This window comes from Acanthaster planci, linkage group LG20, assembly GCF_054643075.1.
Source record: "Acanthaster planci isolate LZ-2023a linkage group LG20, COTS_SCS, whole genome shotgun sequence".
Classification (NCBI taxonomy): Eukaryota; Metazoa; Echinodermata; class Asteroidea; order Valvatida; family Acanthasteridae; genus Acanthaster; species Acanthaster planci.
The window spans coordinates 9,974,788-9,999,810 of NC_141796.1; the positions used below are offsets into that span (position 1 = coordinate 9,974,788).

Here is a 25,023-nt window from a genome sequence, read left to right on the forward strand (position 1 = left end):
GAAACCCATAGACCATGTAGGAACGTGTCCTGGGGATAGGGGACCCATTCGATTAGGATGTGAGGATAGGGTGCCAGATGTCTCTGATGTTGAAACTAGAAGATTTCGATGGCCTATCTGATGCGGCAAGGATCCCAGTGTTCAATAATGGTGATACGTTCGGCTCGGCTTCAGTCGATCTGGTGGTCTTCCATTGTCAAATTCCCCTGTCCTGCAGTGGGCTCTGTGCTCACGTAAGTCTGGTTGGGAGGTCCCTTCCAGTCTCGCAGGGGATCTTGTATACGCCTGGCTTGCAAATGCTATGGGTTAGGCCTTGTGCGAGGTCAGCAAATTCTGGATCTTCAGAGGGGCTGTATGGTACACTCAAATCCCTTAATTGCCGGTAGTTTCTAGAAACAAAATAATAAAGTATCTTTCCGCCTTGAGCAGAGGCAGCCCTTCAACGGCTCAAAAGAGCCATGTTAGTCAGGAGTGTTCATTTCGTTGCTAGCGATGCGACCTCATTACGCGTTTATTTCATAGTCGCTCATGAGCCAGTGAAGTTCAGTTCCGACCAGGAGCCTCCGCTGCTGAGAAAATTGCGCCCTCTCTTGGTTCAGCTCGAGGCTCATAATCTTGGTATACCCTTTCCACCTTTTGAGTTTCCCCTCTCCCGCACATTTCTCTACCCCTTCCATTTCCTCTCAGGAAATTTAACCCCTCCCCAAAGTTTGTGTATGTCATGCAAGCAACTATACACAGACACCATTCCACACAAGCCCGGGGTTCTTGGTTAATTATCCCTTCTCATCAGTATTTCACAAAGACACTTGATGTGAACTAGACTATCGGGGCTCAATGCTTGCTTGAAAATATCTACTTCTGCGCAGATTCTGAGTTCAGTGGTTGCTCGTCGTTTTCTACTGCCAGACGCTGCATGTACTGGTCTCAGCTGTTTCTGTTGAATATTAATTCACGTCAAGAGGCTAGGGAAAATGATGAAAATTTGACAAAGCGAAGCAAAGTCTGTTTGTGCTTTATATGTCTGGCGCTGCAGTTTAATTAATCTATAGGATTTGGAAATTTGAGTTATTTTGCTTGTATAAATATATTAATCTTAGAGCCGGTTTATTTAATACCATTTCACAGCTGGAGGACGGATTCCCTATAGGTAATCGGTTGTTCCTCTTTTGGAAACTTGGCTTGCATAGAAAGACAATCAATATCAGTAGAAATGTGAAGCTTTAACGAAGCCCAAATCATGGTTTTGTTGATTTTGGGGTGTGTTCGCGCGGTTACTCAGTTCATTTGCGACACGAACATACGTTTTCGGGGAAGTACCTTCTAGCCAAGCTGAATGTGAACAGTCATCCATGAACTCACAGGTGGTCTGTTTTGTTGTATGTCACTTAGGACTTACACGGTAACCGTTTGAACGTTTTGGAAATGCACCCATGGCACAAACTAATGGAGCTAGTTTCCGCTCTCAGGACTATAGTCTCCATGTGCAGCTGAATTGGTAGGCGGTATAGAACGGGAGGTGGGCGAAATATTTGGGAGACATGTGCATTCAGTCTAATGATAAAAAGGTGTAGCGTTTTCTGCACACTTACTTGAATTATTTGCATTTATTTCTTTTAGTGAATTTAGCATCCAGAATCTTCATTTTTTAACTTTGATAACTTTTTCATTTCCTATTTATATCCTGTTTGCCATTTCTAAGGCACATTACTCACTGCATTTTCCTTGTAAGAGAACACCCACCCAGCGTCTTGTACAGTGTATATTGCTTCCACCTATTTCACCTTGTTAGCCCAGAGGATAGGCACACTTCAGCATGCTTCATTTAAGCTTGTACTATCATCCACCAAGGACTTTGTTTTAAGGTGAAATTATTCATTCACAATCATTGTTCTAAGAATCCAGCGAAGACATGTGACTAAGACTTTCCCTTATTAAGTTATGTGACTTCAACTACATCCTGTTTCTGACCGTATATAAGTCCTGCATCATCATTGTACAGCTCCTCAGTATTCTGTATCCAGATCCAGTATCCAGTATGCATATTAGTCTGCTTTTCAATTCTCCAATTCAGTCAACAGTTAGCTTACAATTCTATCGCAACCTTCTCGGTCGTTCTTGCGAATAAAGTTGGTAACAACGCTGAATCAATACTGACTCTCATGACGACCCTGTAAAGGCATGCAATTCGGTACACCGTTACAGTATGCCGTAAGACCGGAAAGATTGTGACAATATGTTGGAGTTTGGATAGGGATTGGACTTGTGTTGGGGGGAGGTACCCCTCTGTCCCATTTCGTGCCTGGTATACAAACTCTTTGGAACTAGATTGTGATAGGTTTACTTTATAGTCTAAGAATTTATTTTGGGGGGGGGGGTGGTGTAGAAAATAAGGATTTCGAAAATTGCTTTTGGATTTCTGGGCAAATGATCGTGGGCCGAAATCGCAAGCCAAACTTAAAAATGTTTGTCATTCTCACATACCTACGTTAACCGTATAAATAACTGCATGGTACCTTAGCACATCTACGGAAGTCATTTATTTTGCACGGAAAGGAGCCCTGTTTACTTTCTTCTACCTCTAGCGCGTAAAAACAAAAGCTGCACTTGAGTTTAACTGTACCTCCTACAACCAATATAGATTAGTCTATGATAGTTTTGACGACATTAAACGTTTTTCTGAGGGAGAAAGATGAAACCAACTGGCAGAATCTTACTAGCCCCTCAGAACGATTTCAATGAACCGCTCACAAAAAAAAATAGAAAAACCGATACATAAGACTTGAAGGTTTTCATGGTGAAACTAGATGAGTAAAATTTTACACCATGATCCTCTTTCTTTAGTGTGTGTCGTTCTGAGAAGAACCGGGGAATAACTCGACGTGTCCAACAATGTACTCTGTCCGTACGGTCTCCTGAAGAAAACATGTACACTGTTTGAAACGTCGAGTTATGATCCCTGGTTCTTCTCAGAACCACTTGTACTCAAGAAAGAGATTGGTACATGGTGCAAACGCGATCATTTTACTCAACCGATACATGTAAAGTATCTTTAGCATGAAATCTGCCCAATATTAACCCTGCATTGTATACGCTCGATTGCGAAACGAAGTTTCAACTGACTGGATGTTTTCGGGGAAGTACCTTCTAGCCAAGCCGAATGTGAACAGTCATCCATGAATTCACAGGTGGTCCGTTCTGCTGTATGTCACTTATGACTTACAAAGTAACCGTTTGAATGTTTGGAAATGCACTCATGGCAACGAACGTCAACATTGATTACCTTAAAACGCATGGTGGTCAGTCTGTTGTGTGTTGCTTAACAACCACTTGAACATGTTGAAATTTCATCACTGGAAATTATACTGGAAATTATATTAAAGTTTCCAACTTGCGGCTGCTAAATCATAAATACCTTTGAAGCCGTTTCTAGTGGTGCCTCAGCAGTGGTGCCTTCAGTCTTAACACCAAAGCATCAGAACTCCAAATTAAGTTTAAGTTCAATAGGCTTGTATAAATCAGAAAATTTGTTGTCAACGTTGTTGTTTCGGTTCAGACTGTTCAGGGAACTTTCAAGATCATCATGCCAATCATAGAGAGCTTTCTTTTTCTCACGGACACCAAGCAGGAGGCGGTATCCGCTGCTCTGTACACCCTGGTGAGTCAAACAATCTTATAATTAGTGCCGTTAAAAAATGAAAAGGTTTGCTTATGAATTCACAGCAGATTGTCGACTTCTGCATCTGACACTTGCAGGAAAAATAGGCCGAGAAATGGACCGTTGATTTCCAGTTTCTTCACGTATAATCACACAAGAAAGTCCGAAATGAGAATTTGGACAGCAAAGAGAATTTTAAAGGGGTCTTTAGCCTATTTCAAGATTTTATAGTTAAGGGGCTATGGCACTGAAAGCCGTTTCGACCAAAAAAAAAAAAAAGATATTGGTATGATTGCTTCATGAGACAGTGCACAACATTCCCGCACCTGTCCCATTCACAACAACGAAAACTGTTTAGAATTGAAGTCATTCTTTTAAACACGTTCAGGCGCTAAACAAGTAATGATTGAAAAGCTGCACTTTTGTTTCGCAGGCTTTGAAAGTTAATGTTCAAAACCGTTAATAAGTTATTGGATTTGTTTCGGCTTTTTGTTTCCCAGTCTGATGAGCTGGAACTCTTAAGTTTTGTCCTTTGGCTTGTTCTTTTCCGGAGTTGATGGGAGTAAAGGTCTGCCTTTAGTACTGTGACACTCGTGTCACTATATTGTCATCAGCAAAGCCAAGAAGTTGGAAAGGATTTGAAATTTGTAAGTCAGATTTACAGTCGTTGAACACAGTGCTGGGAAAATCTGGTAGGCCTTAGTTGCAACATATCAAACAAATGCGGGTTGTGTTGCATGTGCACATGTACTTGGTACAATACATCACTTACTCCTGTGGACTTGTGTGGAACCATACCTGGCATTCTTCACACCATTGCTTTGTGGTTTGAGTTGACATTTTTACCGCATGAGCCGCGTGGATATTTTGGAAATCTAGACTTAACAGTTTTATAGGCCTGGGTTCACTTGGATATCTCCGGATCATACACTCTTGATACAATAGCAGCACCCATAGTTAATGATGCAAACTTGCACCCAGTTGGTGTGGTCATTCCTACTTGGGTGTATGCACACCTACAGGGGAGCATATATCATGTACTGGGGACAGATTTGCACCTTAGTTCTATTGTATCAACGACAGGAGTGGAAATTTGAACCCGTATTTCTTAGAGTGTAATATTATGGACAGGCATGTTTACAACTGATAGCAAGAAATTAAGTGTTACAAATTTGTACAGTTACAAAGCTCCAAGACACTTCGATTATGCCAGTTTAAAAGTAATGTTGTTTCACGATCTCATCCTTTCACAAATTTCTCCCAAAAGTTTTCTTGTTCTTGTAATGACCGAATCGTTCCTTAAGACAAACTGTTTCTCTCTAGGTCTTAAAAGAAATACAAAAGCTTCAAAGACGCAGCTTGGAGGGAACTTCAGGGGACAAAAATTAAACGAGCATCTTATTACTGGTATTTATTCATGTTTCCACCAACAGTTTTACACTGTGACGTCCGAGTCGTTGACTCTCTACTGCTGTTCTTTGTTTCCCAAGACGTATGGCGGTGAGTGAAACTGGACAACTATCTCAGTGCTGATAACGCGCAATCGATGAATCTGCCCCGTACGTCCACCACGCAGTGCGCGATGAGAGCTTCGGGATGGACCCAGAGAGGGCGCAATTTTCTTAGCAACTCAGGCTCCTTTAGGTTGCACTATACCAAAATTATACGCGCCCATAGAAAACAGTACAAAATCGGACCGAAATAGTGCCGCCTGTTGACTCTCGTGAAGAGGATGGCCTCCTTTTTTTTTCAATTCATTGAAAAAATTCATTCATTCATTTCAATTCAAGATTATGGCCAGAAGATCACTGTTCGTTTCAATTTCATGGGGGTTAGCCATGAAAATCTTTTTTATTCGCCTTTCAAGGAAGATACACCCCAAACAGCAATAAAACTAAGCGCTCATTTCTGAATGTAGCCGCTTGCTTCTGCCCCAAATTTAATTGGCCCGCATTTGGGGCTTTTTGTGAAAGAAATACCCCAAACTGAAAACTATCAGTCCCAAATTCGGGATTTATAGAAATATTTCTATGATCCCTCCTGATTATGGTATGTCTTGTTGTGAACACCCCGTGGGATCACAAAATATTAATAAGCTCGTGCGCAGAAATACAACCATTTGGTGGATGGAATGCACCCTTTAGTCGGAAATGAACTTCACTGGTTCACGGACGACTATGAAATGCATGCGTTAAGGTCGCTTCGCTACCAGCAAAATGAACACTCCGGACCAGCATGTCTCTTTCCAACCGATGGGGGTGCTTCTGCGCTTGGCAGATACACAATACTCTCGCCAGCATGCAGGCTGATATTCCCATATGCTATCATATCAGTCACGTGTGAAGTCGAAGACCTGGGTTCCAATGTTCTGGCCCACTGCTGTAATTTGAATTAAGACACTGGTCATCTTGATGATATACAGGGTCGACAGATTTCACCCAGGATCGTCCAACAGCGCAGTGCGATCCAACGATCGGACAGATGTACCGGTCACGCTTAAACCTTTACGCTCCGAACTGTGAAGTTAGCACACGTACTGAGCATCCTTGTTTTGCTTTCTCAGGCATCAAATGCCTTTTCACGGACTCTGGTGAATAATGGTCGTTGCTTCGAATTTTTTCAATGATACCTGCCGTAGTAAGCAGAAAATCATGATTCTCAATTAAAAAGTGCTGTTTTATTTGACGCTGTGTCTTTTTTACTTTTATATTTCATTTTAGGTGGTGCTGCAACTAACTTGTACTACATGGCAAACGTGGACTACAGCATGGTTATTCTGTCCTCCATCCTTCTCCTGGTTGGAATCTGCCGGGTAAAAAGAATATATACCTTTGCATAAAAATGTAATTGATTGGATGGCTATAATTGATTAGGCCTACTGTGACGTTACAGACGTGAAATCAAAGTACATATTTTTTTGGAATAAGGACGCGTAATGAGAATTTGCATCCCAGCGTTCACGTCTCAGGATATTTGAGCGAATTTCAGAACAACTCTGGAACAAACCATAAAATCTGACAACTCAAGAAGCACCAATAACTGCAAATTCAATGAAAGTAAACTCATAGGGGAATATTTAAACCGACCGGAGGCACTTTTCTGAATTTCTTTTGTCTTTCTGTAAACATGGTTTGCACTATTCAGATTACTGCTGGCTATAGTATTAAGCGAAAGAACATTTCAAATCACTTTATGGAGTTAGACACGCAATGTTTAGCCATTGAACACGTTACATCCATTAGGTTTCACTCCCAATCACACCAGAGTTGGCAACTTGATATCATATTGGACCTGCATGTTGAATCCGTGCAAAAGTACTCGTGATAGAAAAAGAGAGGCTATCCGCCTTGAGCAGAGGCACCCCGTCATCGGTTGAAAAGAGCCATGTTGGTATCGGTAGGTAGTGCTCATTTTGTTGGTATCCAGTGTAACCGGACGTGGATTTCTAAGCCGCCCCTGGTGGTGGGGTGGTGGGTCCATCCTTCAGTATTGGATGACAAGGCACCAAGAATAGTCCCCCAAGGATGAGTCGGACACCGGATATGCTATCTTTTTATTCTAGTTGGTTCATCAGTCTTATTTGCCCTTGAATTTGCACCTCAAAAACAAACCCTGTATGTAAAATGATTGCAAAACTGGTTTTTTATTTAACTAAGGAAATGTTGCATACAAAGTACACTATAGTCACACAATAGTTATTATTCTCACAGGTATAAAAGTGGTCTTTCAAATCATGCAATTGAAATTGGTGTGGTAGCTCAGACAGCAATGAGTTTTAGAGCTATGCTTACTGGCGAAGGCCTGAGCATGCGGGCAATATTAAGCCCCCAAAGTCTCAAGCTGCTGTCAAAATACAATACAGTAGTACGTTCAAGTATATAAACGACATAAACAATATCCATCAGTATGTGATTTTGCATGGGAATGTACACTGTATCCATTCTAGAAAGCCTATTCTGAAAATATAGGTTTAACCATGGAGCATGCCCCACTGATACAAAGCCTAATTACAACTTCCCACATGCGTGCTGCACTGTCATAAGCAGCGCGTACGCCACACACGAGGTCGACCATGACATATTACGTAACGTGTGAGGCACAGCAATGGGAAAACGTCAAAAAGGCAACATTTTTTCCTCCAAACGAGGAAAAGGCAAGTTTTCTACAATTAGCAACCTAGTGGATTTTTTTTACAGTGTAGGTAGTGAACATACTGGTGCAATTTCAGCTCATAGAATTAAGCGGATGTTTAGTTATGCCCCCGGATGTCCCGGATAAAGTTTTCGAAAGAAATACCTATTAATCGGGCCCGGACAGGGCCCAGTATACGACGGAGGAGTATTTGTTGGGCCCTGTTTACGAGTCTACGCAATACGACGCTTTTGCCGTCGATCTGTGCACTTCCGTATTTGAAACTGAGGCTGTGTGTGTCAGCTTCAATAGACCGTATTCGCGGCGTCCCCAATTTCAGTCGTATTCCCCAACGTAGTGTATTTATTTGAAAACATTGAACTCAAAGGACCAGACCCTACCCTGGGATTTCATTCCGACCCCCAAAATCATCTGGTACCAACCCATATGGGTATCTAATTTATACTGTACGTTCAGAAATACGACTGAAATTGGGGACGCCGCGAATACGGTCTATTCTCATCAAACACGATCAGACGATTGAAAGTAAGAAATCAAGACACAAAATACATAAGGGTATGTTAAATTTAGACTTTTCGGGCTTCAAAATTTTGTGGAAGAGTCTTTCAGGATGACTCGACACGTAAATCAAAAGAAAAAATAACGACAATTGACTGCGCACTAACGTACCTGCGATGGTCGTGTATCTGCATGTGCAGTGGGCGTGGTATAAAGTGGCGTCTTACTTACGAACCGGATACTGCATGTACCGTGTCGACTGCGCGACGAAGTTCAACACAGAGAGCCTCAGTTTTGATGCGGATATGCACAGACGTCGCTAATGTGAAATCCCTCTATACAGACATTTCATAATCGTTTGTGAACCAGCGAAGTGCAATACACCGTATTCGCGACGTCCCCAATTTCAGTCGTATTCCTGAATGTACGTATTAATTGTAAACCCGTAATGGGATGGTACCAGGTGATTTTGGGGGTCGCAATGAAATCGTAGAATATAGTCTGGTTCTTTGAATTTAACGTTTTCCAATAAATGCACTTCGTTGGGGAATATGACTTCCTACCAAAGGAACCATACATCGTTTCTGGGGAAATTGCGCCCTCTATTGGTCCAGCTCGACAGGTCGATCAGCACATTATTGTGAGATAACGATGCGCTATTAGTCCATCCTGCACGAATTCCCCGAGTCCACTTCCCGTTTCTGAAACAATGTTTCAAAACCAAAGGAAGATACACTTGACCGATGGCAGGTTTAATTACATCGGGAAATAGCGCAAGAAGTCGTGAAGATCGATCCACCGTGCATGATCACTCGATCTGGCGCCCAACATAGTCACTGACGAACAAGATAACAGACAGTGTCATAAATAACAAAAAAACTTACTGTTTAGGTAACGTTGCTATTTATGTGAAGTTCTTTAACAGTTACAATGGGCTCTTGGTTATTGCAGGAATCAAAAGAGATGATGCTACCATACATTATCACCGAATTGTGGATGATGTCCATTGAAATGATCACCCATCTCACCTGGCTGACCCTCATAGTAAGGACTTACAGTAGTATACAATGTTTCTTTGCATTATACAGCTATCTAAAATGGAACCCGAGGTACAGTGGTCAATTAAGTCCCAAGCAATGCCAAACTGAAACCCTTAGAGTGCTAATACCAAAAGGCCTGAACAATAATGTCAAAGACCCACACAGTTTCAAAAGTCAAAACTCCTAAACAAGGTCAAAAGAGTCTAATATTAAACCAATTGCTTTTCAGTGTCACCGGCCACATGTACCATATCTCAGTATACCCAGCAAGATTTGGGACGGAGGAGCACCCCCCCTTACCTGTCCAATCCCTATACACTGTTGTTACGGAACGCATCCCCCTAGAAGCCTGTAAAGAATTCCTGAGATTCCGATCAAACAATGACCAACACAAAAGTGAGGGGGGTGCTCTCCGTCCCTGCATACCTTGCTTCACATGTTTCTCAAGCATTACTAAAACGAAAATCACCATAATTATATAGGCACGAACGTATAGCATCTACGTTGCAGGTGCTAGTTGGAGGAGTGTATCAGTCCAATCTTGCTTATACGGCAATAGAATCATCCCTGTAAGTTTAAATAACATAACACTGTCACACATCATTTAGAAGGAACTTAGCAAGAGAACTGAAACATGGAGCGTTTTATTTGCTCAGTGCGCTTTTTGTTATACAATACTTATCCATTATGGCGCTAAACTGTTTTTGCTGGAGGAGCCCTAATGTCATTGACGTCGTGTTCATTGACTGAAGAATTTAACAATTTAACTTATTTCCTCTTTCAACAGGGTCTCTCTGGCTCAAAATTGACTGCCCCTTTCGTGTTCTGCCTGGTGTTCACGGCTGCCAATGTAAGAAATGAATGAACGAGGTTTTGTGTGTACCTAATAAACGATATTTTTAAACCCTCGTCCCTTATGTACCTAGCATAGGGTAGAGGTCTGCACTGATGACGCCACACCCCTGTCACATGTCGCCTTCGTAAGGAGCTCCCCGAAGCTTGGGCTAACTCACACTTGGTTCCTTCAATGAAAAAAAACTTACATGTACACGAAGTGTAGCATCATAAATACAGCAGCCTGTGGGGAAAATGTAACAGGGATTCTGTAGTTCAGGTTCTAAGCGTGCTCCACTGAGCCTCATCGTCGCGATACGGGCGTTTCACAAAAGTGCGCCTCCAAGAGTTTGCAACGTGTTGGCCAGTCACAATGCACAGAATCTGTCGCTCCAGTGCGCGTTCGGAAAGGGTCGACAGATTTCGCGCGTTGTGATTGGTCAACTCGTTGCAAACTCTTGGTGGGCGCGCTATTGTGAAACGCCCGTATTGTGCATGGAATTACATCATTGCTTTCACCCTCCCTTACCTATTGCCTTGATCTTTACCCTGCGTGGAACTAAAAAATCTAGGTCGCACCATAAACAGTCTGAATTTGGTGACTACTTTTTTGCCAGGCTGGTTTACAAATTCCTCAAATGTCACTTGTAAAGCGTGCGCTTTGAAGAATCACTTATGAAGTCAGGAATATTGTCTGCTGTTTTTGCAGGTTCTGGGCTTGCTGTTCGTTATTTCACACTATCAGGAACTGGATGGAAGACCCCGGATAACTCCTGTGGTTAAACTTACTAAGCGACGTGAGGTTTGGTCTGTAGCTTAAATTTCGTCCGTCATAGTCTTAGCTTTAAAAACTCAAATATTGTGGCTTGTATGATTATAATTACTGACTCAAGCTCCTCGGCGACTATATTGTAATTCGACAACCAGAATTAGAAGCCATGACTGCGGTGGTGCAACGCCTCTCGTGGACAGGTGGTACGCGCGCGTTACATGCCTCTTCGACCAACAGGGTGTCGTGATTTGCCAAACGCACGCTCGTGTCAAGCCAAAAAATGTGCGTGCGAGTGCGATGCCACCGCATGAGGTCGAATCGGACAAGTCTACAGCGCAGTTTGTAAAAATGCATCAACAACATATGTGTATTTTTCTTGTTTGGTACTTTTCATAGTGTACTGTAAGTAGTAAACGCGAATTTCTGCACTCTACTGAATATTTTTCGAAAGCAAATTTATATCAGCTTAAAGAGTGTCCGACAAGCTACAGAATTATTCAAAGGTTTTTCTCTGAAGATATAATTTTGTTTTTGAAAAGCAGTAATTTTTGTTAACTAACATTTGTTTCAACTGTTATAGGTCTACCTTTCTTTTAAAAAAGCTAAGATACGTACTTCAGTGAAACATATGGTAAAACTATGAAAAATGAAAATAATTTTGGGTGAACGTTATCTCATTAGATACTACCTAACTTATTGAAAACATAAAATTTAAAAGGAAACAATTTATGAAATGTCTGGGTCTTAAACCACAGTGTATGGGGGATTGGCATCAGAGTGCGCCATCAAGAGTTTGCTCAAGAGGTGCCACTCTGGAGCTTCATTGTTAATCTCTTGAAAGACGTATTTACAAGTAACCAAGAAGGCCACTGGCTGATGGCAGAATTATCGGGAAATCGCACAATAAGATCGATCCATCGCGCATGATCACTCGATGGCGCCCAACATTGTCACTAACGAACCAGATAACAGACACTGCTTTTAGTATTTACAAGTAGACCTATAATCATGTTTTGTTCATTGTTTTCGTGCACTTCTTGCTTACTTTGCTTGTTTTTGACATGAAATAAACGCTAAGCTAGCAGGTAAAACTAATGCCACATTGATAAAACAAAGCATGCATTACTGATATATTTTAATAAACATAATTACACCAGAGCAAAACATGATTGCTGGCAAGCAAAACTAGGCTACATTGATGAAACAATGAATGCGTAGGATGGACATAAGGAGGAAATAACAAGGCTCAATTATTTAATTTGGCTCCCACGGGACTCTGTTTTTGTAGCTAGTTGATATGTTAGTTAGTTTCTGGTCGTGAGCAGAATTTCAATAAAACCATTTAAATAATTACAAAGGTGACTTTTGTTTATCTTCGCTTTGCATGACATGAGTAAAACACCAAGGCTGCCGGTGGACTAGAGAATTATATAGGTCAAACTTACTCATTATCATGCATCTGCGTAAAGTTATATCGAGTTTGGTTATTGAAAAACTGATATTTGAAAACAACGTGTTGCCGAGTCGTTCCGACCGACTGCAGACTGCAATAGGGGAATACGTGGACAGTCGCTGATTCAACGTTGTGCTGGCAGCAAACCGCCACTGATCGTGCGCATTAAGGACTATCATCGCTAATGCTTTCAAATGAATCGTGCTAAACGAACGGATTAAAAAACCTGACAGACGGCGGGGAATAAAGGTTGTGTCTTGCAACTCTAAATCAGCGTTGACTAGTTGAAATGTAGTGGAACCACGCCGCACCCTGGTAATCTACATTAAAACTTTAAGTTGATATTTATTCAAGACTATAGAGATTAAACACGTATCGATTAGCCGACGTCAATTACCATCTGGAATACAGTCCAGATTGCTAATAATCAAAGATGCCAAAAGCACGATAGTTTTGGAATAAAACTGCAAGTGTAAGATATTATTAGAATGAAAACTGTTCTTTTGTAATCCAAATGATTCCTCTATGCACCAATAGTACGATTATCAATGATACGCAATCTGAAGTAGGTATGATATCCCTGGAAACTTGCAAGCCACCGCAAAGTTAAAGTTAGTTGTTATTATTATTATTATTACGAGTGAAGTTCAACGCTTTCAAAGTCTTCAACATCATCGTTTTTTGCAGAACACTTGCCGGAATCAGAGGAAGGTTTTGCTACAGGCCAAGACTTTCCTGGAGAATGCGCATGCGCGATCGAGCCTCGTCCCAGTCGAGGTAGCCGCACTCCATAAGGCGCCCTCCTTCGCCAGAGATGGTGAAGGCGGTGCGCGCGTGTAGCAGGCGACGGTTGTCAAACGTGGCCATCTCCCCTGCGAAGAATGAAACAGGTCGCACTTGGATTAAACAGATTCATTGAGACGATGCGGTATTTCATTACCGTGCACGCCCAATATGAAGTTGTCCGAGGTCATTTGGGAGCAATGAATGACTGATACGGGCCCAAGGTCCACCTTATCAGCGCGACCCTGTACAGGTATGCGCCGATTAGCACGCTTGTTTTGTTCTCGAATGACATTGCCTCCCAGCATATCCAACTACTGGCTCACTGAAACCTTGACATGGAAACATCATGGTCCACTTTCCTTGGACGAGAAAGCTCATAACAGCTCTCATATCTTCATGGAGATCTAGATTCATTAACCTTGCATTAGTAGTCATGGCTGATATCGTTTCAAAAGGTCACCACTGCAGGCCTACATTGGTATTGTTAAAGTGTGATTCCTTGTTCGTGATTTCCCCCCTGCCTAGCTAGCTGCATGTATTTCACTAGGAGTTTTGCAAACGAATAACATGCTAGCACCAACCTTCAGCCAGCAGGTAATGCACTAGATTTTCCGGCCTGTACATTATGTCAAAAAGCAGCTTCAGAGCTCCGTAGATATCAGCGACCTCCCCGACTGGAACTTGAGACATGGAGGGCGATCGAAAGCTGGTGTCGTAGTTGATGGCTTGGAACTCACCATGTTTGTCCAATCTATAGCCAACGACAAAAGTGACAGAACTGAAACCCAACTGTAGCCTGCTTCTTAATCATTACTGGCTACGGATTACACGTACACGACTCAACGTGGAGTGGCAGCAGCCACAACCGTATCGGCTCATGTGAGAAATTTCTAGTCAGTCCCGTCTGGTGCACGAAATAACTACCGAAGAAAAGCATTTCACACGTTTCTAATACATGTACTCACTGTATGGTTGGTCTTGATTTCTTCATGTGAAATGGCTTCAGCCAGTCGTAACAGGTTACACGTGTTTCGAAGTCTACTTCTCGAGTCGTCAGTAGGTAATACGCCTTAGGGGACTCCTCTTTCAACTGTTCAGCAAGACGCATCCCGTCCACAAACTGACTTTCACCACCGTGAACATTGACGCGTTGAATGCACTGGAGCATTTCAATCTACCGCAATTGGAAAGAAGACTATACCCTATAAAAATCATTTAGTAATGCATTTTTTCGGAGTCTTTTTGAGGAACTCTGCCCATATGTGGAAGGTGTTTTTTGTTTAATTCTTTTTGGGGGTTTTGTGAGACACACAAAGTCTTTATGACGACAATTTAATTGTAAACATTCATGTCTTCCCGGGCATCCCGATGTATCTTATTGATGGTCTTTATCATTATTACTATTTCTTTGGGGGGGGGTAGGTTTTTTTATTGTATGTGAATGCTCAAATAAATACAATTTTTATCAAATGCACTCATATTTGCCGTCGACAGACGTTTGGCGCACAAAGAGGAAAGAAAGCATTTTCCGTCCTCATCGCTGGCACAGAAAGACGTCCAAAAAAATGACAAAAGAAACGAAATTAGGAAGAACACTGAACGTTTCCGGAAGTTTGTGGAAACGGTATTGGCCCACGAGATCACTGTCGCTGACAACAGACAGCAGGAGAAATTCCGACTCAACTGACAATAAATTCCAGAAAGAAAGATTTCAGTCAATATAGGCCTACGTACTCCTGGGGCGTAGTCCATGTACGGCTGGTCCACGTGAAGAGGAAGAGCTTGATGGGAGTACATCAGACGCTCGGCTGTCGGGGTGCTGAAAATATGGCACGTATCCCTAGAAGAGGACAAATCCCGAGGTGAACTCATAGTACGTACAATCAAAATATAGCTTTTTCAATAGAGGGCTCACCCAAATCTACGCCAATAGATAAATCTAATGACTTAAGCATTAATGCCTGCTTGCGACTTGCCGAATGCACAAGTCCCTACAGTTTATGGAAGGTCACATTTCATTGAGGAGCAACCACAGCGATGACGTCTCCTCGGACTTGTTCAGAAAGTTTTTCATGTAATTGTGCGACTCTGCATTTTAACAGAGGTTGTTCTTACCCGTAAGAGGTTTTCTTCATGTAGGCGACCTTCTCAGCAAGTTGGAGCATAGTCCCCTTCTTGGCCGGTGCCCCTTTCACCACGGCCAGGCCCTTGGTGTTCAAGACATCCAGCCAGTTGTACAGCTCCAGGTCGTCTTGGAGAAGTTTCTGGAAGTCAAATGTCGGGATCCTGCCGTTCAGATCAGCTCCCCACGACTGTCTCTTGGGACAGCTCACCGCATCTTTCTGCATTTCGGAGAACCGCTGGCGGTTCAGAAAGGCGGCGTCGAACTCGCTGAGGTGCTGGTTGGGCCACGTGATCCGCAAGACTTTCCCGTCGGCTACGATCGACTCGGATGATGGCTTAATATCAGGGTTTGTGTCACCCATTTTCACTTTTCGTTGCGTGACGGCAGGATTGAAGCATTCCGAACAGCGGCAGTTGTCTCTCAGCCAGACGTAGGGATAGGTGCCTTCGTACCCGCTGTCCATAGCCACCCGGTACCAGTGAGTAGAGTCGTCCCTCGTTACGCTCGTCAGCCGCGGGCTCGCAGCCATTGCTGCAACGGTTCTGGGAGGTCTTGACTGAAATGTGAACTTGGGATATGACAAATACCTAGAGAGCTTTAGATCATGTAGATTTTATTACCAAGCGCACCCTGGAAAAGTGGTATGATATCTGAATCAGAAAACCTCATTGGTCGGGGGTTTGTGCATAGCGTTCATGTCTCCGCCAATTGGCACCTTATGTTATCCAATTAATACTGTGAACTCTAGCGAGCAGTATAGATTTCTTGCGGTTACACAAACTGCTCAGCGGGTCAATTTGTCAGGAGTGACCCCTGAGTCACTGGCTTGATATACGCATGCTCAAATGGTACTGGAGTACCAGAACCATTATCAATGTTTCCACATCGCTGAAAAAACTTCAACAAACGCTGATGGACTGTATGCCGCAGTGCTGCGTGGCGTGTTGACAAAACGATGTTGCAAGCAATATTGCCACATTTAAGATTCTTGGATTTTTTCACAAACACGATCTTACAGAAACCTGTTCCTTCAACTTGCACAGCTGGCCCAACAAATTCATAAACTTATACAAACACGTAAAATGTTCCCCGCAGTTGCATACTGCCTCGTTCAAAAATTAACGATGAAGTAGGCTTATGTCACACTGATGATATGCTGACAACTTCTATTACTATCCAAACTTTAGTTTTAAATTATACGGGCCGAATTTTTAGCAAACCTGAGTAGTTGGAAATGACATTTTTCATAAACTGTACAGATTTGAAAGTGTCATTCTTTAGGGTGCACTCCTACAAATTTCCATAATCAGAAGTGATAAATCCCTATACATCACAAAGATTTAAAAATACAACTCTCACAGGTGTTCAGGCTGCACAGAAAAACGATGTTCCACATGCCCACTTTCATTTTCCATTCAATTTTTAGTGGGTTGACCACCAAATTTTTGAGAAATTCTTACCCAAAGCAGGCCACCCCTGAAATGAGGGAAATTTCACTGCCCAGAAAAGTAGCCATTTGAAAATGCGTCCCTCCGCAAAACGGCTAAAATAGTACCACTTTCGGACCCGATTGCATCCAAATTGTTCTGGAAACCCTGAGTCCGTACCAGAGGTTCAGTGCCATATTTCTTCAATTCCCCACTTCCATGGCTCTCAGAACCCTCTGATATTTTGAGCATATAACTTTTATTAATGAGCTTGGCAGACATTTTTCTGGCCTATTTACGAGGGGGCACCTTAAAGGCCGGTTCATACAACTGGCAAACGCCAAAGCGAGGCGAGTTCGACGTCATGAAAGTGTTGACGCAAAATTTCTCTCGAGGGAAATATGTCCAAATTTTGCGAATTTGCAGCTCCAATAATTGATCTGACGTCATATATTCGCATTTATGTTCGCTTTCAAGCCAATTGCGAACCGGCCTTTAACGCGTGAATTTAACGCAGGAGCGAACTTTGAAATTTGCAATGACCCAAATTAACAGTTAACGCACTACACACAGAGAAGCCTCACACCGCAAGGAGGTACACGCAGAGATTAATTACTTGTTGCCTTTACATGCATGTTAATATGTAAACTTCTAATTATTAAAAGCCACTGTTTATATTCACGATTCACACTTCCTCTTAGCCAACTCTTTAAGTTTACATTGCTGAGGGTGGTCCTCAGGTTTCGCTTCGTCAATCATCACACTTCCATCAACGCAGGTGCCTGACGAGTGATGAAACAATAGTTTATGGCCAATAAAGTATTATTAAACCATTCAACTGAAAACAGAGGGCTTAGAAATTAATTGGTGACCAAAATCATGGGACAACTGGAACAAATAATAAGCATGTACACATCTTGTGGGATCCGCTAAAGATCCAAAACGTTTCACTAGTAGGCCGGGCTTCTATTTTTGATAGGCTTTCCATTTATAAAATAGACATTCCAAAATAAACAAACGAAATATGAAACTGCATCAACCGTATCGACTTCTAAAAAACCGACTTGCTCGGAAAGTTTTGACATTGAAAATTATGTGTATCTCTAGATTGTCACAGGGAATTTAATTGCTTTGCACCGCGGTCAAAATGATCAAGTTAATTTTTTCTGTACATGAAGAAATTCAATATTTGCAACCGGATCTTCGTATTTGTTTCAGTTACAAACACAGATGACCGTGCGACGATTTGGTGACACCGTAGTCTTTGTCTCACGACGTTAGTGCTTGATCGATAGCGAACCCTAACGACTCATAATTAGGCTGTGCACCAGCTAGTGAGAGTAAGTAAAACTAGTTGTGCGAGGGCACTCTTCAACAGATTTAAAACAACTATCGATCACTGACGTCTTGGGCCAAGACTAGTGACATCACAGAATTTTTGATACAACCAGGAGTATGTTGTTCGTGCCGAACTAATTCCTCTTATGTAAACTGAAAGCGATCTGCTAAAAAATTCTTCGGATACATTGGACCGTGAAAATTTCACCTGCCAGGTATTTTCAGGTTATGTTATCAACACAGCGCGACCCTTGATGGATCCCTGCCTATAAACCTACTTTCCAATCTCATTGTAATTTTGCAGGCATATATTGGCCGTCAAGAGTGCGCTTTAGAGGTATTAACGGTCACGTGACACATGATATGCGTGCATCAAAATTGTTGTTTATTTTTCTTTTTCGTAGTTATACATTCCTGCCTAGGAGCGTAATAGCTTTCAATCTGAACTTCTGTAGATAGCGACCTTTGCAAAAAGGTGGTTATATGCCACTGGCCTCTTGCTGTAATTATTAAACCTTATCAGGTACTTGGAGTTGTAAGTTATTTGAGCTATGCACTGCAAGAAAAAAGCTTCTTCTGAATGTTAGTCCTGAATGAGGTCCGCGGCGGGATGTATTCCACCGCTATTATTTACCGTAGCAAACACAAATGCACTTTGAAGCCACATAATGACAATTTTTTTTCTTTCAAGCTGACAGATCATCGAATCTTTATGTGCCCATTCGTATATTGAAACAGCAAGCTTTCATATTGTGAGCTTTGAGCTACAGATAAGATCGAGGTAGATAATTCAACAGCTTGGGTATATCAAAGTGCGATACATAAAACCTTGCATTTGGTTCCCCTATCCATCATACGTAAATATAACATTTTTTTCATATTCTTGCGTTTCGATTCTTCTTGGTTCACAACATACTAGCGAACATAATAATTATTTGAAACAATATAAAGGCGTTTGCTTTCCAAACTATTTACTTCGTATTTCTTGCAATTTGTGAACTTATGAGATAATTTAGCAAAACATCATCAGATTAGCACAGTCACGCTTTGTTGATGTGGATCCCAAAGTGAATACTTTGATTGCTGAATATTCATCACTGTTTTCAAGACATTCAAGATAATTATGACCAAAAATACACAGCGAAGCTGCCCGTGAAGTTGGTGACAACTTCCAAAATTACACACGGGCGTCTCGGCTCACTACAGCGAGAGACTCTTCTGAAGAACACGCATGCGCGAGCGAGCCTCGTCCCAGTCGAAGTAACCACCTTCGAGAGTGCGCCCTCCTCCGCCAGTGATGGTAAAGGCGCTGCGGGCGTGCATGACGCGGAGGTTGTCGAACGTGGCGATCTCCCCTGCGAAGGAAGTTTAAATACAACAGCGTTCTGAGCAACTGAGCACGCTGTGTACTTCACCATGAATACGAGACCTCCAATGCAACTTACTTTAAAGTGTAGTATTAAAGGGTCTAGTTAACCAACAGTTTTCGTTTGCAAGTTTCAGAAAAGTCCGACGTGAAAAAAGGAACTAGGAAAATCACCACAATCAGTGACTTGGAGTGGCATAGTTTAAGTACACGGCTCTTCGTACCGCCCCATCGAAGTACACCAATATGCACGACTCCTAATTGACACAAATCAGAAGAAAGCATGTTCCTCAGGGCTGTAGGTAATGAGACGGCGCATAATGGCAATGGGTGGTCGCGCCAGCCTCTGTATTCGTCACTGTTGAGGGAGTAATCGTGTACGGAACGCGTACTGACCTTCAGCCAGCTCGTAGTGCACCAGATTTTCCGGTCTATACATGACGTCATGGAGCAGCCTCAGGGCTCTGTACATTTCAGTGACTTCCCCGACGGGAACTCGGGACATGGACGCTGCTCGGAAGCAATTGTCATAGAAGAGAGTATGGAACTCGCCGTGTCTGTCCAGTCTGCAGCAATGACAATAGCACCATGATGGTTTTAAACCAACAGTACGACATGATTTTCTCAAAACCACGTTAAATCAACGGAAAACTATTACCACCGCGGATATAACAATATTTTGCACGTGTGCGATGGATAGTTTCACATACGTATACGTTACAGTTTCCACGTATACATACGTCAAGTACTTGCACTTTTGTAAAGGCGCCTTTCCATATGGGCGTCAGCAATTACGCCGTTTTTGGTAACAATCATCCGGCGTTGTTCTTTATATACTTACAGTATGGTTGGCGCGGTGTTTTTCACATGAAAAGCCTTGAAACGGTCACAACCGTTTGTTTCGTAGTCTAACTCTCGAGTCGTCAGCAGCTCGTACGCCTTGGGAGACTCATTTTTCACCTGTTCAACAGCACGGAGGCCGTCCACAAACTGATTTTCAGCACCGTCAACATTGGTTCGTTGAATGCAATGGAGCATTTGAATCTGCCGCATCATAAATTGAAACCAAATGTGTTTAATACCAAGCCACTATCGACGAATGTTTTGAGTCAAGGTGTTAGACAATAACGTCTATAATCAGCACACTATGGTTACCAAAATGTTGCACCAATGTTTTGCGGCCAAAAAGCATATGTATTCAGTATCTTTTGCTCGTAAAAGTTGACAAAGGGACCTCTACAAAAATTACAACGATTTTCTGAAAGAAACAACTGCTAATACATACTCCTGGCATGATAGTTAGGTACACTTGGTCAGTGTGCAGCGGTAGGGCGCCCGGTGTGTACACCACACGAGAAGGATTGGGCCTGCTCTGAACTTGCCAAAGATCCCTGAAGAAAAGAATGAAAATTCAGTCACAAAATGAAACCCAAATATTTAGAGCCAGATCTCTATCTGTTTATTCTTATGAGCAAGCGGGCCCTGAATCAAGAGAGATTCCTTTTTTTCCCTTCACACCCGCGGGATTGAACAAATGTATAAAAAGGGTTTGTGACCTTACCCATACAAGGTTGGTTTCAAGTAAGCAATCCGGTCAGCCAGTTGGCGCATACTTCCCTCCTTGGTCGGTGCCCCATTCACCACGGCCAGGCCCTTGGTGTTCAAGACGTGCAGCCAGTTGTACAACTCCCGGTCATCTTGGAGAAGTTTCTGGAAGTCGAAGGTCGGGATCTTGCCGTTCAATTCCGCTCCCCACGACTGTCTGATCGGACGGGCCACCGTGTCCCTTTCGTTACCGGAGAACCGCTGGCTGTTCAACCAGGCGGCGTCGAAGTCGCTGCAGTGCTGGTTGGGCCAGATGATCCGCAAGACTTTCCCGTCGTCTACGATCGTCTCGGATTCCGGCTGCACCTCGGGATCCAAGTCAGCCATTTTGAATGTTCGCTGTACGATTGAGGGATTGGAGCATTTGGAACAGCGACAGTTGTCTCTCAACCAGACGTAGGGATAGGTGCCTTCGTACCCGCTGTCCATAGCCACCCGGTACCAGCGAGCAGCTTCATCCCTCGTTACGCTCTTCAGCCGTGGATTCTCCTCCATCTCTGTTACGGATTAAGGTGGAACGGTCTGAGCATGAAATCTCCTTCCAGCCCACACCTGAGTCACATGATTAGTTTTGACGGTACAATGCTATTCGTGTGCTAAACACTTACCCCGGTGATAGGAATTTCAATAAAATATACGAAGGTCGGTGTAGTTAGATGTTTATCACCAATCTAGTCCAGAAGTGCGTTTACTTTTGACCTTGTCAACATGAACCATGGCTATTTAATGTGAAAGGAACAGGGCTGAAGGTGTTGAGGATTATCGGCCCGTTTTAATAAACGTCTCTCTTAGTGCGTCTATAAACCCATTAACGTGCGATCAGTTTGATGGGTACGAGTTTTTGCTTAATACGTATATCAAATGATGCATTCTGAGGCAAAAACCTGGTATTACACCGCAAAACTTTTGACCAGTTATATTGCAAAACGACTACAGATTAAAGATTGGTCGGTAATGATACATGTACGTCTCGTGAATAACAAAAAGAAATGTTAAAAAGCGTTTCCACAAAATTGATTGTGTTTCATCATGGATGTCAGAAGTGTTACTGGAGAGGCGACTACACAGTGAGTGGAATCGATACAAGTGTTTGCGAGTAGGTTCGATGCAAGATTTTCGAGCCAAAGTAGAAATTCTCCTCTAGAATCGGCAAACGATGACGGTTGGCTTACTGCGCACTCATTAGAGATTTCAATTAAAGCATTGTCAAGCAAAGCGTCTGTGGTGTCACGCTTGCTTGCCCTCAGTCCGAATTCTCAACAACAACACAGGACATCACAGGAAAAAGGTCTATATCAAGTACCATGGAGGAAGGACACAAACGCCACTATATTGTGTAGTCCTCATGCCATATGCAGCAAGGTATGAGACGGAGATAACCCCCCTGCTTTGTGTTGGTCATTGTCTCGCAGGAATCTGGGGAATTCCTTTCAGACATCTTGGGGGGATGTGTTAAGTAACAATAGTCTGGAATGTGTATAGGGATTGGACATGTTGGGGGGTACCCCTCGGTCTCATTTCTCTGGGTATACCTCATGCCAGAGTGATTCCACCTCGTGTAGCCAAGGCGCAAGTAGGCTACAATGGAACGCCGCTATAACGAACACGACGGGGTCCAGGCTAAATGTTCGGTACAGCGGTGTTCGGTATAGCGACGTTCCACTGTACATGTAGTTGCGCTTTATGCTGCTACGTTAATTTTTTTTTATAAACCTTCTGTTTTTACAACCGATACCAACCCATTTAGCCGACGATTTTAGGGATTTTCCCGTGGTACAGTGCAATTTGAGACGGAATTTAGTATTTGTTACGATTTTGCAGATCCCTTTTTATGAATGGAAGAGGCACATGCACTATGATTGTTCTCGGCCCCTCCTCACCCCGTACACACATACAGCGGATGGTGCATACACGTACATGTACAATACATGTACAGTACGTACGCTTCACTGTCCACAACAGGTGCCCCACATCACATTTACCAGTAGCTCAAATTAAACAACTTCAGTTAATCCCATCAAATAATTAAGCCTTCCTTGACACGACTATGATCTCTGTGTAAACAATCTAACAGTACCGTACCTTTTTAACAGCGGAAGCCTACAGTTTTTCACTACCGTCACGCGTACACCACCCGCAACTTACTGCCGTCGAGTCACTCTACACGATAGCCTGGGCTCATATGCGTGGCCAATATTGTTGGTTTCGAGTCAACTTGCACTGACCCAAACCAACTCCGACCCATTCCAACTCGGACTCACGACCCACTCGGACCCATGTCAACTCGGCTCCAATACTAACCCGGACCCACGAGGGTACAGTCCACTAATTCCCGCCCCATTGAAAACAGTGTAAAATCACCATTCTTCAGAGCTCAATAACATGCAAGCCAACATCCCTGAGGTGTCTCACACAAAAATTTAATTATTATTCAGTCATTAATCTTTCAGTTTCTTTTCAATTTTCGGGGGGGGTTAACCAATTACATTTTTAATTATTCACCCAAAACAATACCAACCCCCCCAAAAGTCGAAGTTCCCAAGTCAGCACGCAGCCATTTTTCAAATGGCAACCCTCTATACTTTCTCGGTCCTTTGGGAACATTTGTCAACCGTATTTTTTATCTCTTCCGCCCTCAGATGGAAGCCCAAAGAACCAGGGTTTCGATCCTGGCAAAGATTTACACAATCTCACCATTTTGGGGGCCAAACAATCCCCTTTTTCGAAAGATACTGTGGGGGGGGGACTTTTAATGCTAATGAGCCTGGCGGAAATTATTGCTTGAATTAGTGGACTGCACCCACGACCAACTCGGACCCACAACCAACTCGGCCCCACGACCAACTCGGACCCACCCTGAGTCAACTCAGCCTGACCCAACGCCAGGAGCATGATTAACTTGTTGAAAATTTTTATTTTGTCCACTTTTACATTTTAGCATTTGGTAAATGACACGTTTGCACTGCATGCTGCCGAGATTTTAACGTCCTCTCTACACGTTATGCAGGGAAACAGTGGCACAGGCTTCCCAGAATTTCTCCGTTTTCGAGTTTGAACAGGCGGGTGGTTAAAAGCCGTACAGGACTAGATTTGATATCAGTGATGTCTTGGAACAAGTGACGAGTAACCGACGAGCGTCGTATTTTTATGGAGGCACATTTCCTTTGATGTCTTATTTGCCGCTTGTAATCTGGAATCTTAATCAGGTATTAGCTTCCGAGGTACCGGTGTGATTAACCACAAACACTGATTTTGTCACCTTCCATTCTTGAAACCCTATGATCGGGGAGTGGGAGCTTGGGACAACCAATGGGAGCAGCTTTTGGAGTGTGATTGACAGTACAATGCGGGCCTATTTTGGATAGAGGCAGGCGGCTACATTCACATCGGCGCATAGTTTTACTACTATTAGGGGGGTATCTTCGGGAAAAGGCGAATAAAAAAGTTCATAAAATTGGAGTGAAACGCAAAGTAATCTATCTGGCTATAATCTTGAAATTCTAGCGAAAAAAATGAAGGCCAACCTCTTCGCAAGGTTCAAGAGTCGGCGCTATTTCGGTCTACGGGCGCGTATTTGGTATAATACAACCATAAGACTCAATGGGTCCGAGTTGACTCGAGGTGGGTCCGAAATGGCGTGGGTCAGAGTTGGCGTGGGTCAGAGTTGGCGTGGGTCCGAGTTGGTCGTGGGTCCGAGTTGGCGTGGGTCCGAGTTGGTCCTGGGTCCGAGTTGGCATGAGTCCGAGTTGGTTTGTGTCCGAGTTGACCTGACCCCATATTGTTGGACCATTGCTGATACCGTGACGAACTCCACTTGTCGGGCACGTCCCCCTGTGCACAGATCGTCAAATAGGATAGACTTGTCCTGGTCTGTGCAGCGTGTTCTCGAGAAAAAAATTGTCATTGTGGATAGCTCTGAGAGATGTTTTCAACATTGTGTGAATTAATCATCCGCGTTTGAACTGAAGG

At 43.0% G+C, this 25,023-nt stretch overlaps 3 protein-coding genes across 4 annotated transcripts; 1 reads left to right on the forward strand and 2 right to left on the reverse strand.

The window, feature by feature from the left end:
* The first annotated feature begins 3,337 nt into the window (after window positions 1–3,337).
* Window positions 3,338–12,258, forward strand: LOC147795919 (uncharacterized). Its single transcript, XM_087130677.1, has 6 exons — window positions 3,338–3,658; window positions 5,092–5,158; window positions 6,379–6,470; window positions 9,260–9,352; window positions 10,136–10,198; window positions 10,892–12,258. The coding sequence occupies exons 1-6, from the start codon at window positions 3,584–3,586 to the stop codon at window positions 11,000–11,002; spliced, it is 501 nt and encodes a 166-aa protein (XP_086986803.1). The 5' UTR covers window positions 3,338–3,583; the 3' UTR covers window positions 11,003–12,258.
* Window positions 12,259–12,728: 470 nt separating this feature from the next.
* LOC110974969 (gamma-butyrobetaine dioxygenase-like) lies at window positions 12,729–15,847 on the reverse strand. Its single transcript, XM_022226961.2, has 5 exons — window positions 15,309–15,847; window positions 14,928–15,033; window positions 14,159–14,367; window positions 13,775–13,944; window positions 12,729–13,279 (listed from the first exon to the last, which is right to left on the reverse strand). The coding sequence occupies exons 1-5, from the start codon at window positions 15,845–15,847 to the stop codon at window positions 13,125–13,127; spliced, it is 1,179 nt and encodes a 392-aa protein (XP_022082653.2). The 3' UTR covers window positions 12,729–13,124.
* A 2,600-nt stretch (window positions 15,848–18,447) lies between these two features.
* Window positions 18,448–23,292, reverse strand: LOC110975110 (gamma-butyrobetaine dioxygenase-like). 2 transcript variants are annotated; one of them, XM_022227258.2, is made up of 6 exons: window positions 23,137–23,292; window positions 21,011–21,551; window positions 20,735–20,840; window positions 20,291–20,493; window positions 19,846–20,015; window positions 18,448–19,438 (listed from the first exon to the last, which is right to left on the reverse strand). In XM_022227258.2, exons 2-6 carry the CDS (start codon window positions 21,547–21,549, stop codon window positions 19,284–19,286), a joined length of 1,173 nt encoding a protein of 390 aa, XP_022082950.2. In that variant the 5' UTR covers window positions 21,550–21,551; window positions 23,137–23,292; the 3' UTR covers window positions 18,448–19,283. The 2 variants fall into 2 exon arrangements, with proteins under 2 accessions (XP_022082950.2, XP_022082951.2); XM_022227259.2 differs by lacking the exon at window positions 23,137–23,292 and having other exon boundaries at window positions 21,011–21,656.
* Between the last annotated feature and the right edge of the window lie 1,731 nt (window positions 23,293–25,023).

Excerpts from the sequence above, each read along its gene's own strand:
- LOC147795919 (XM_087130677.1), top strand. The coding sequence starts at position 3,584 with ATGCCAATCATAGAGAGCTTTCTTTTTCTCACGGACACCAAGCAGGAG. Across the intron at positions 3,659-5,091 it reads CCGCTGCTCTGTACACCCTG|TTTTACACTGTGACGTCCGA; the intron begins GTGAGTCAAACA and ends TTCCACCAACAG. Across the intron at positions 10,199-10,891 it reads TGGTGTTCACGGCTGCCAAT|GTTCTGGGCTTGCTGTTCGT; the intron begins GTAAGAAATGAA and ends CTGTTTTTGCAG.
- LOC110974969 (XM_022226961.2), bottom strand. The coding sequence starts at position 15,847 with ATGGCTGCGAGCCCGCGGCTGACGAGCGTAACGAGGGACGACTCTACT. Across the intron at positions 14,368-14,927 it reads ACATGGACTACGCCCCAGGA|ATTGAAATGCTCCAGTGCAT; the intron begins GTACGTAGGCCT and ends CAATTGCGGTAG. Across the intron at positions 13,945-14,158 it reads AAATCAAGACCAACCATACA|ATTGGACAAACATGGTGAGT; the intron begins GTGAGTACATGT and ends CGTTGGCTATAG.
- LOC110975110 (XM_022227258.2), bottom strand. The coding sequence starts at position 21,549 with ATGGAGGAGAATCCACGGCTGAAGAGCGTAACGAGGGATGAAGCTGCT. Across the intron at positions 20,841-21,010 it reads TTGAAACCAACCTTGTATGG|GGATCTTTGGCAAGTTCAGA; the intron begins GTAAGGTCACAA and ends TCTTTTCTTCAG. Across the intron at positions 20,494-20,734 it reads ACCTAACTATCATGCCAGGA|ATTCAAATGCTCCATTGCAT; the intron begins GTATGTATTAGC and ends ATGATGCGGCAG.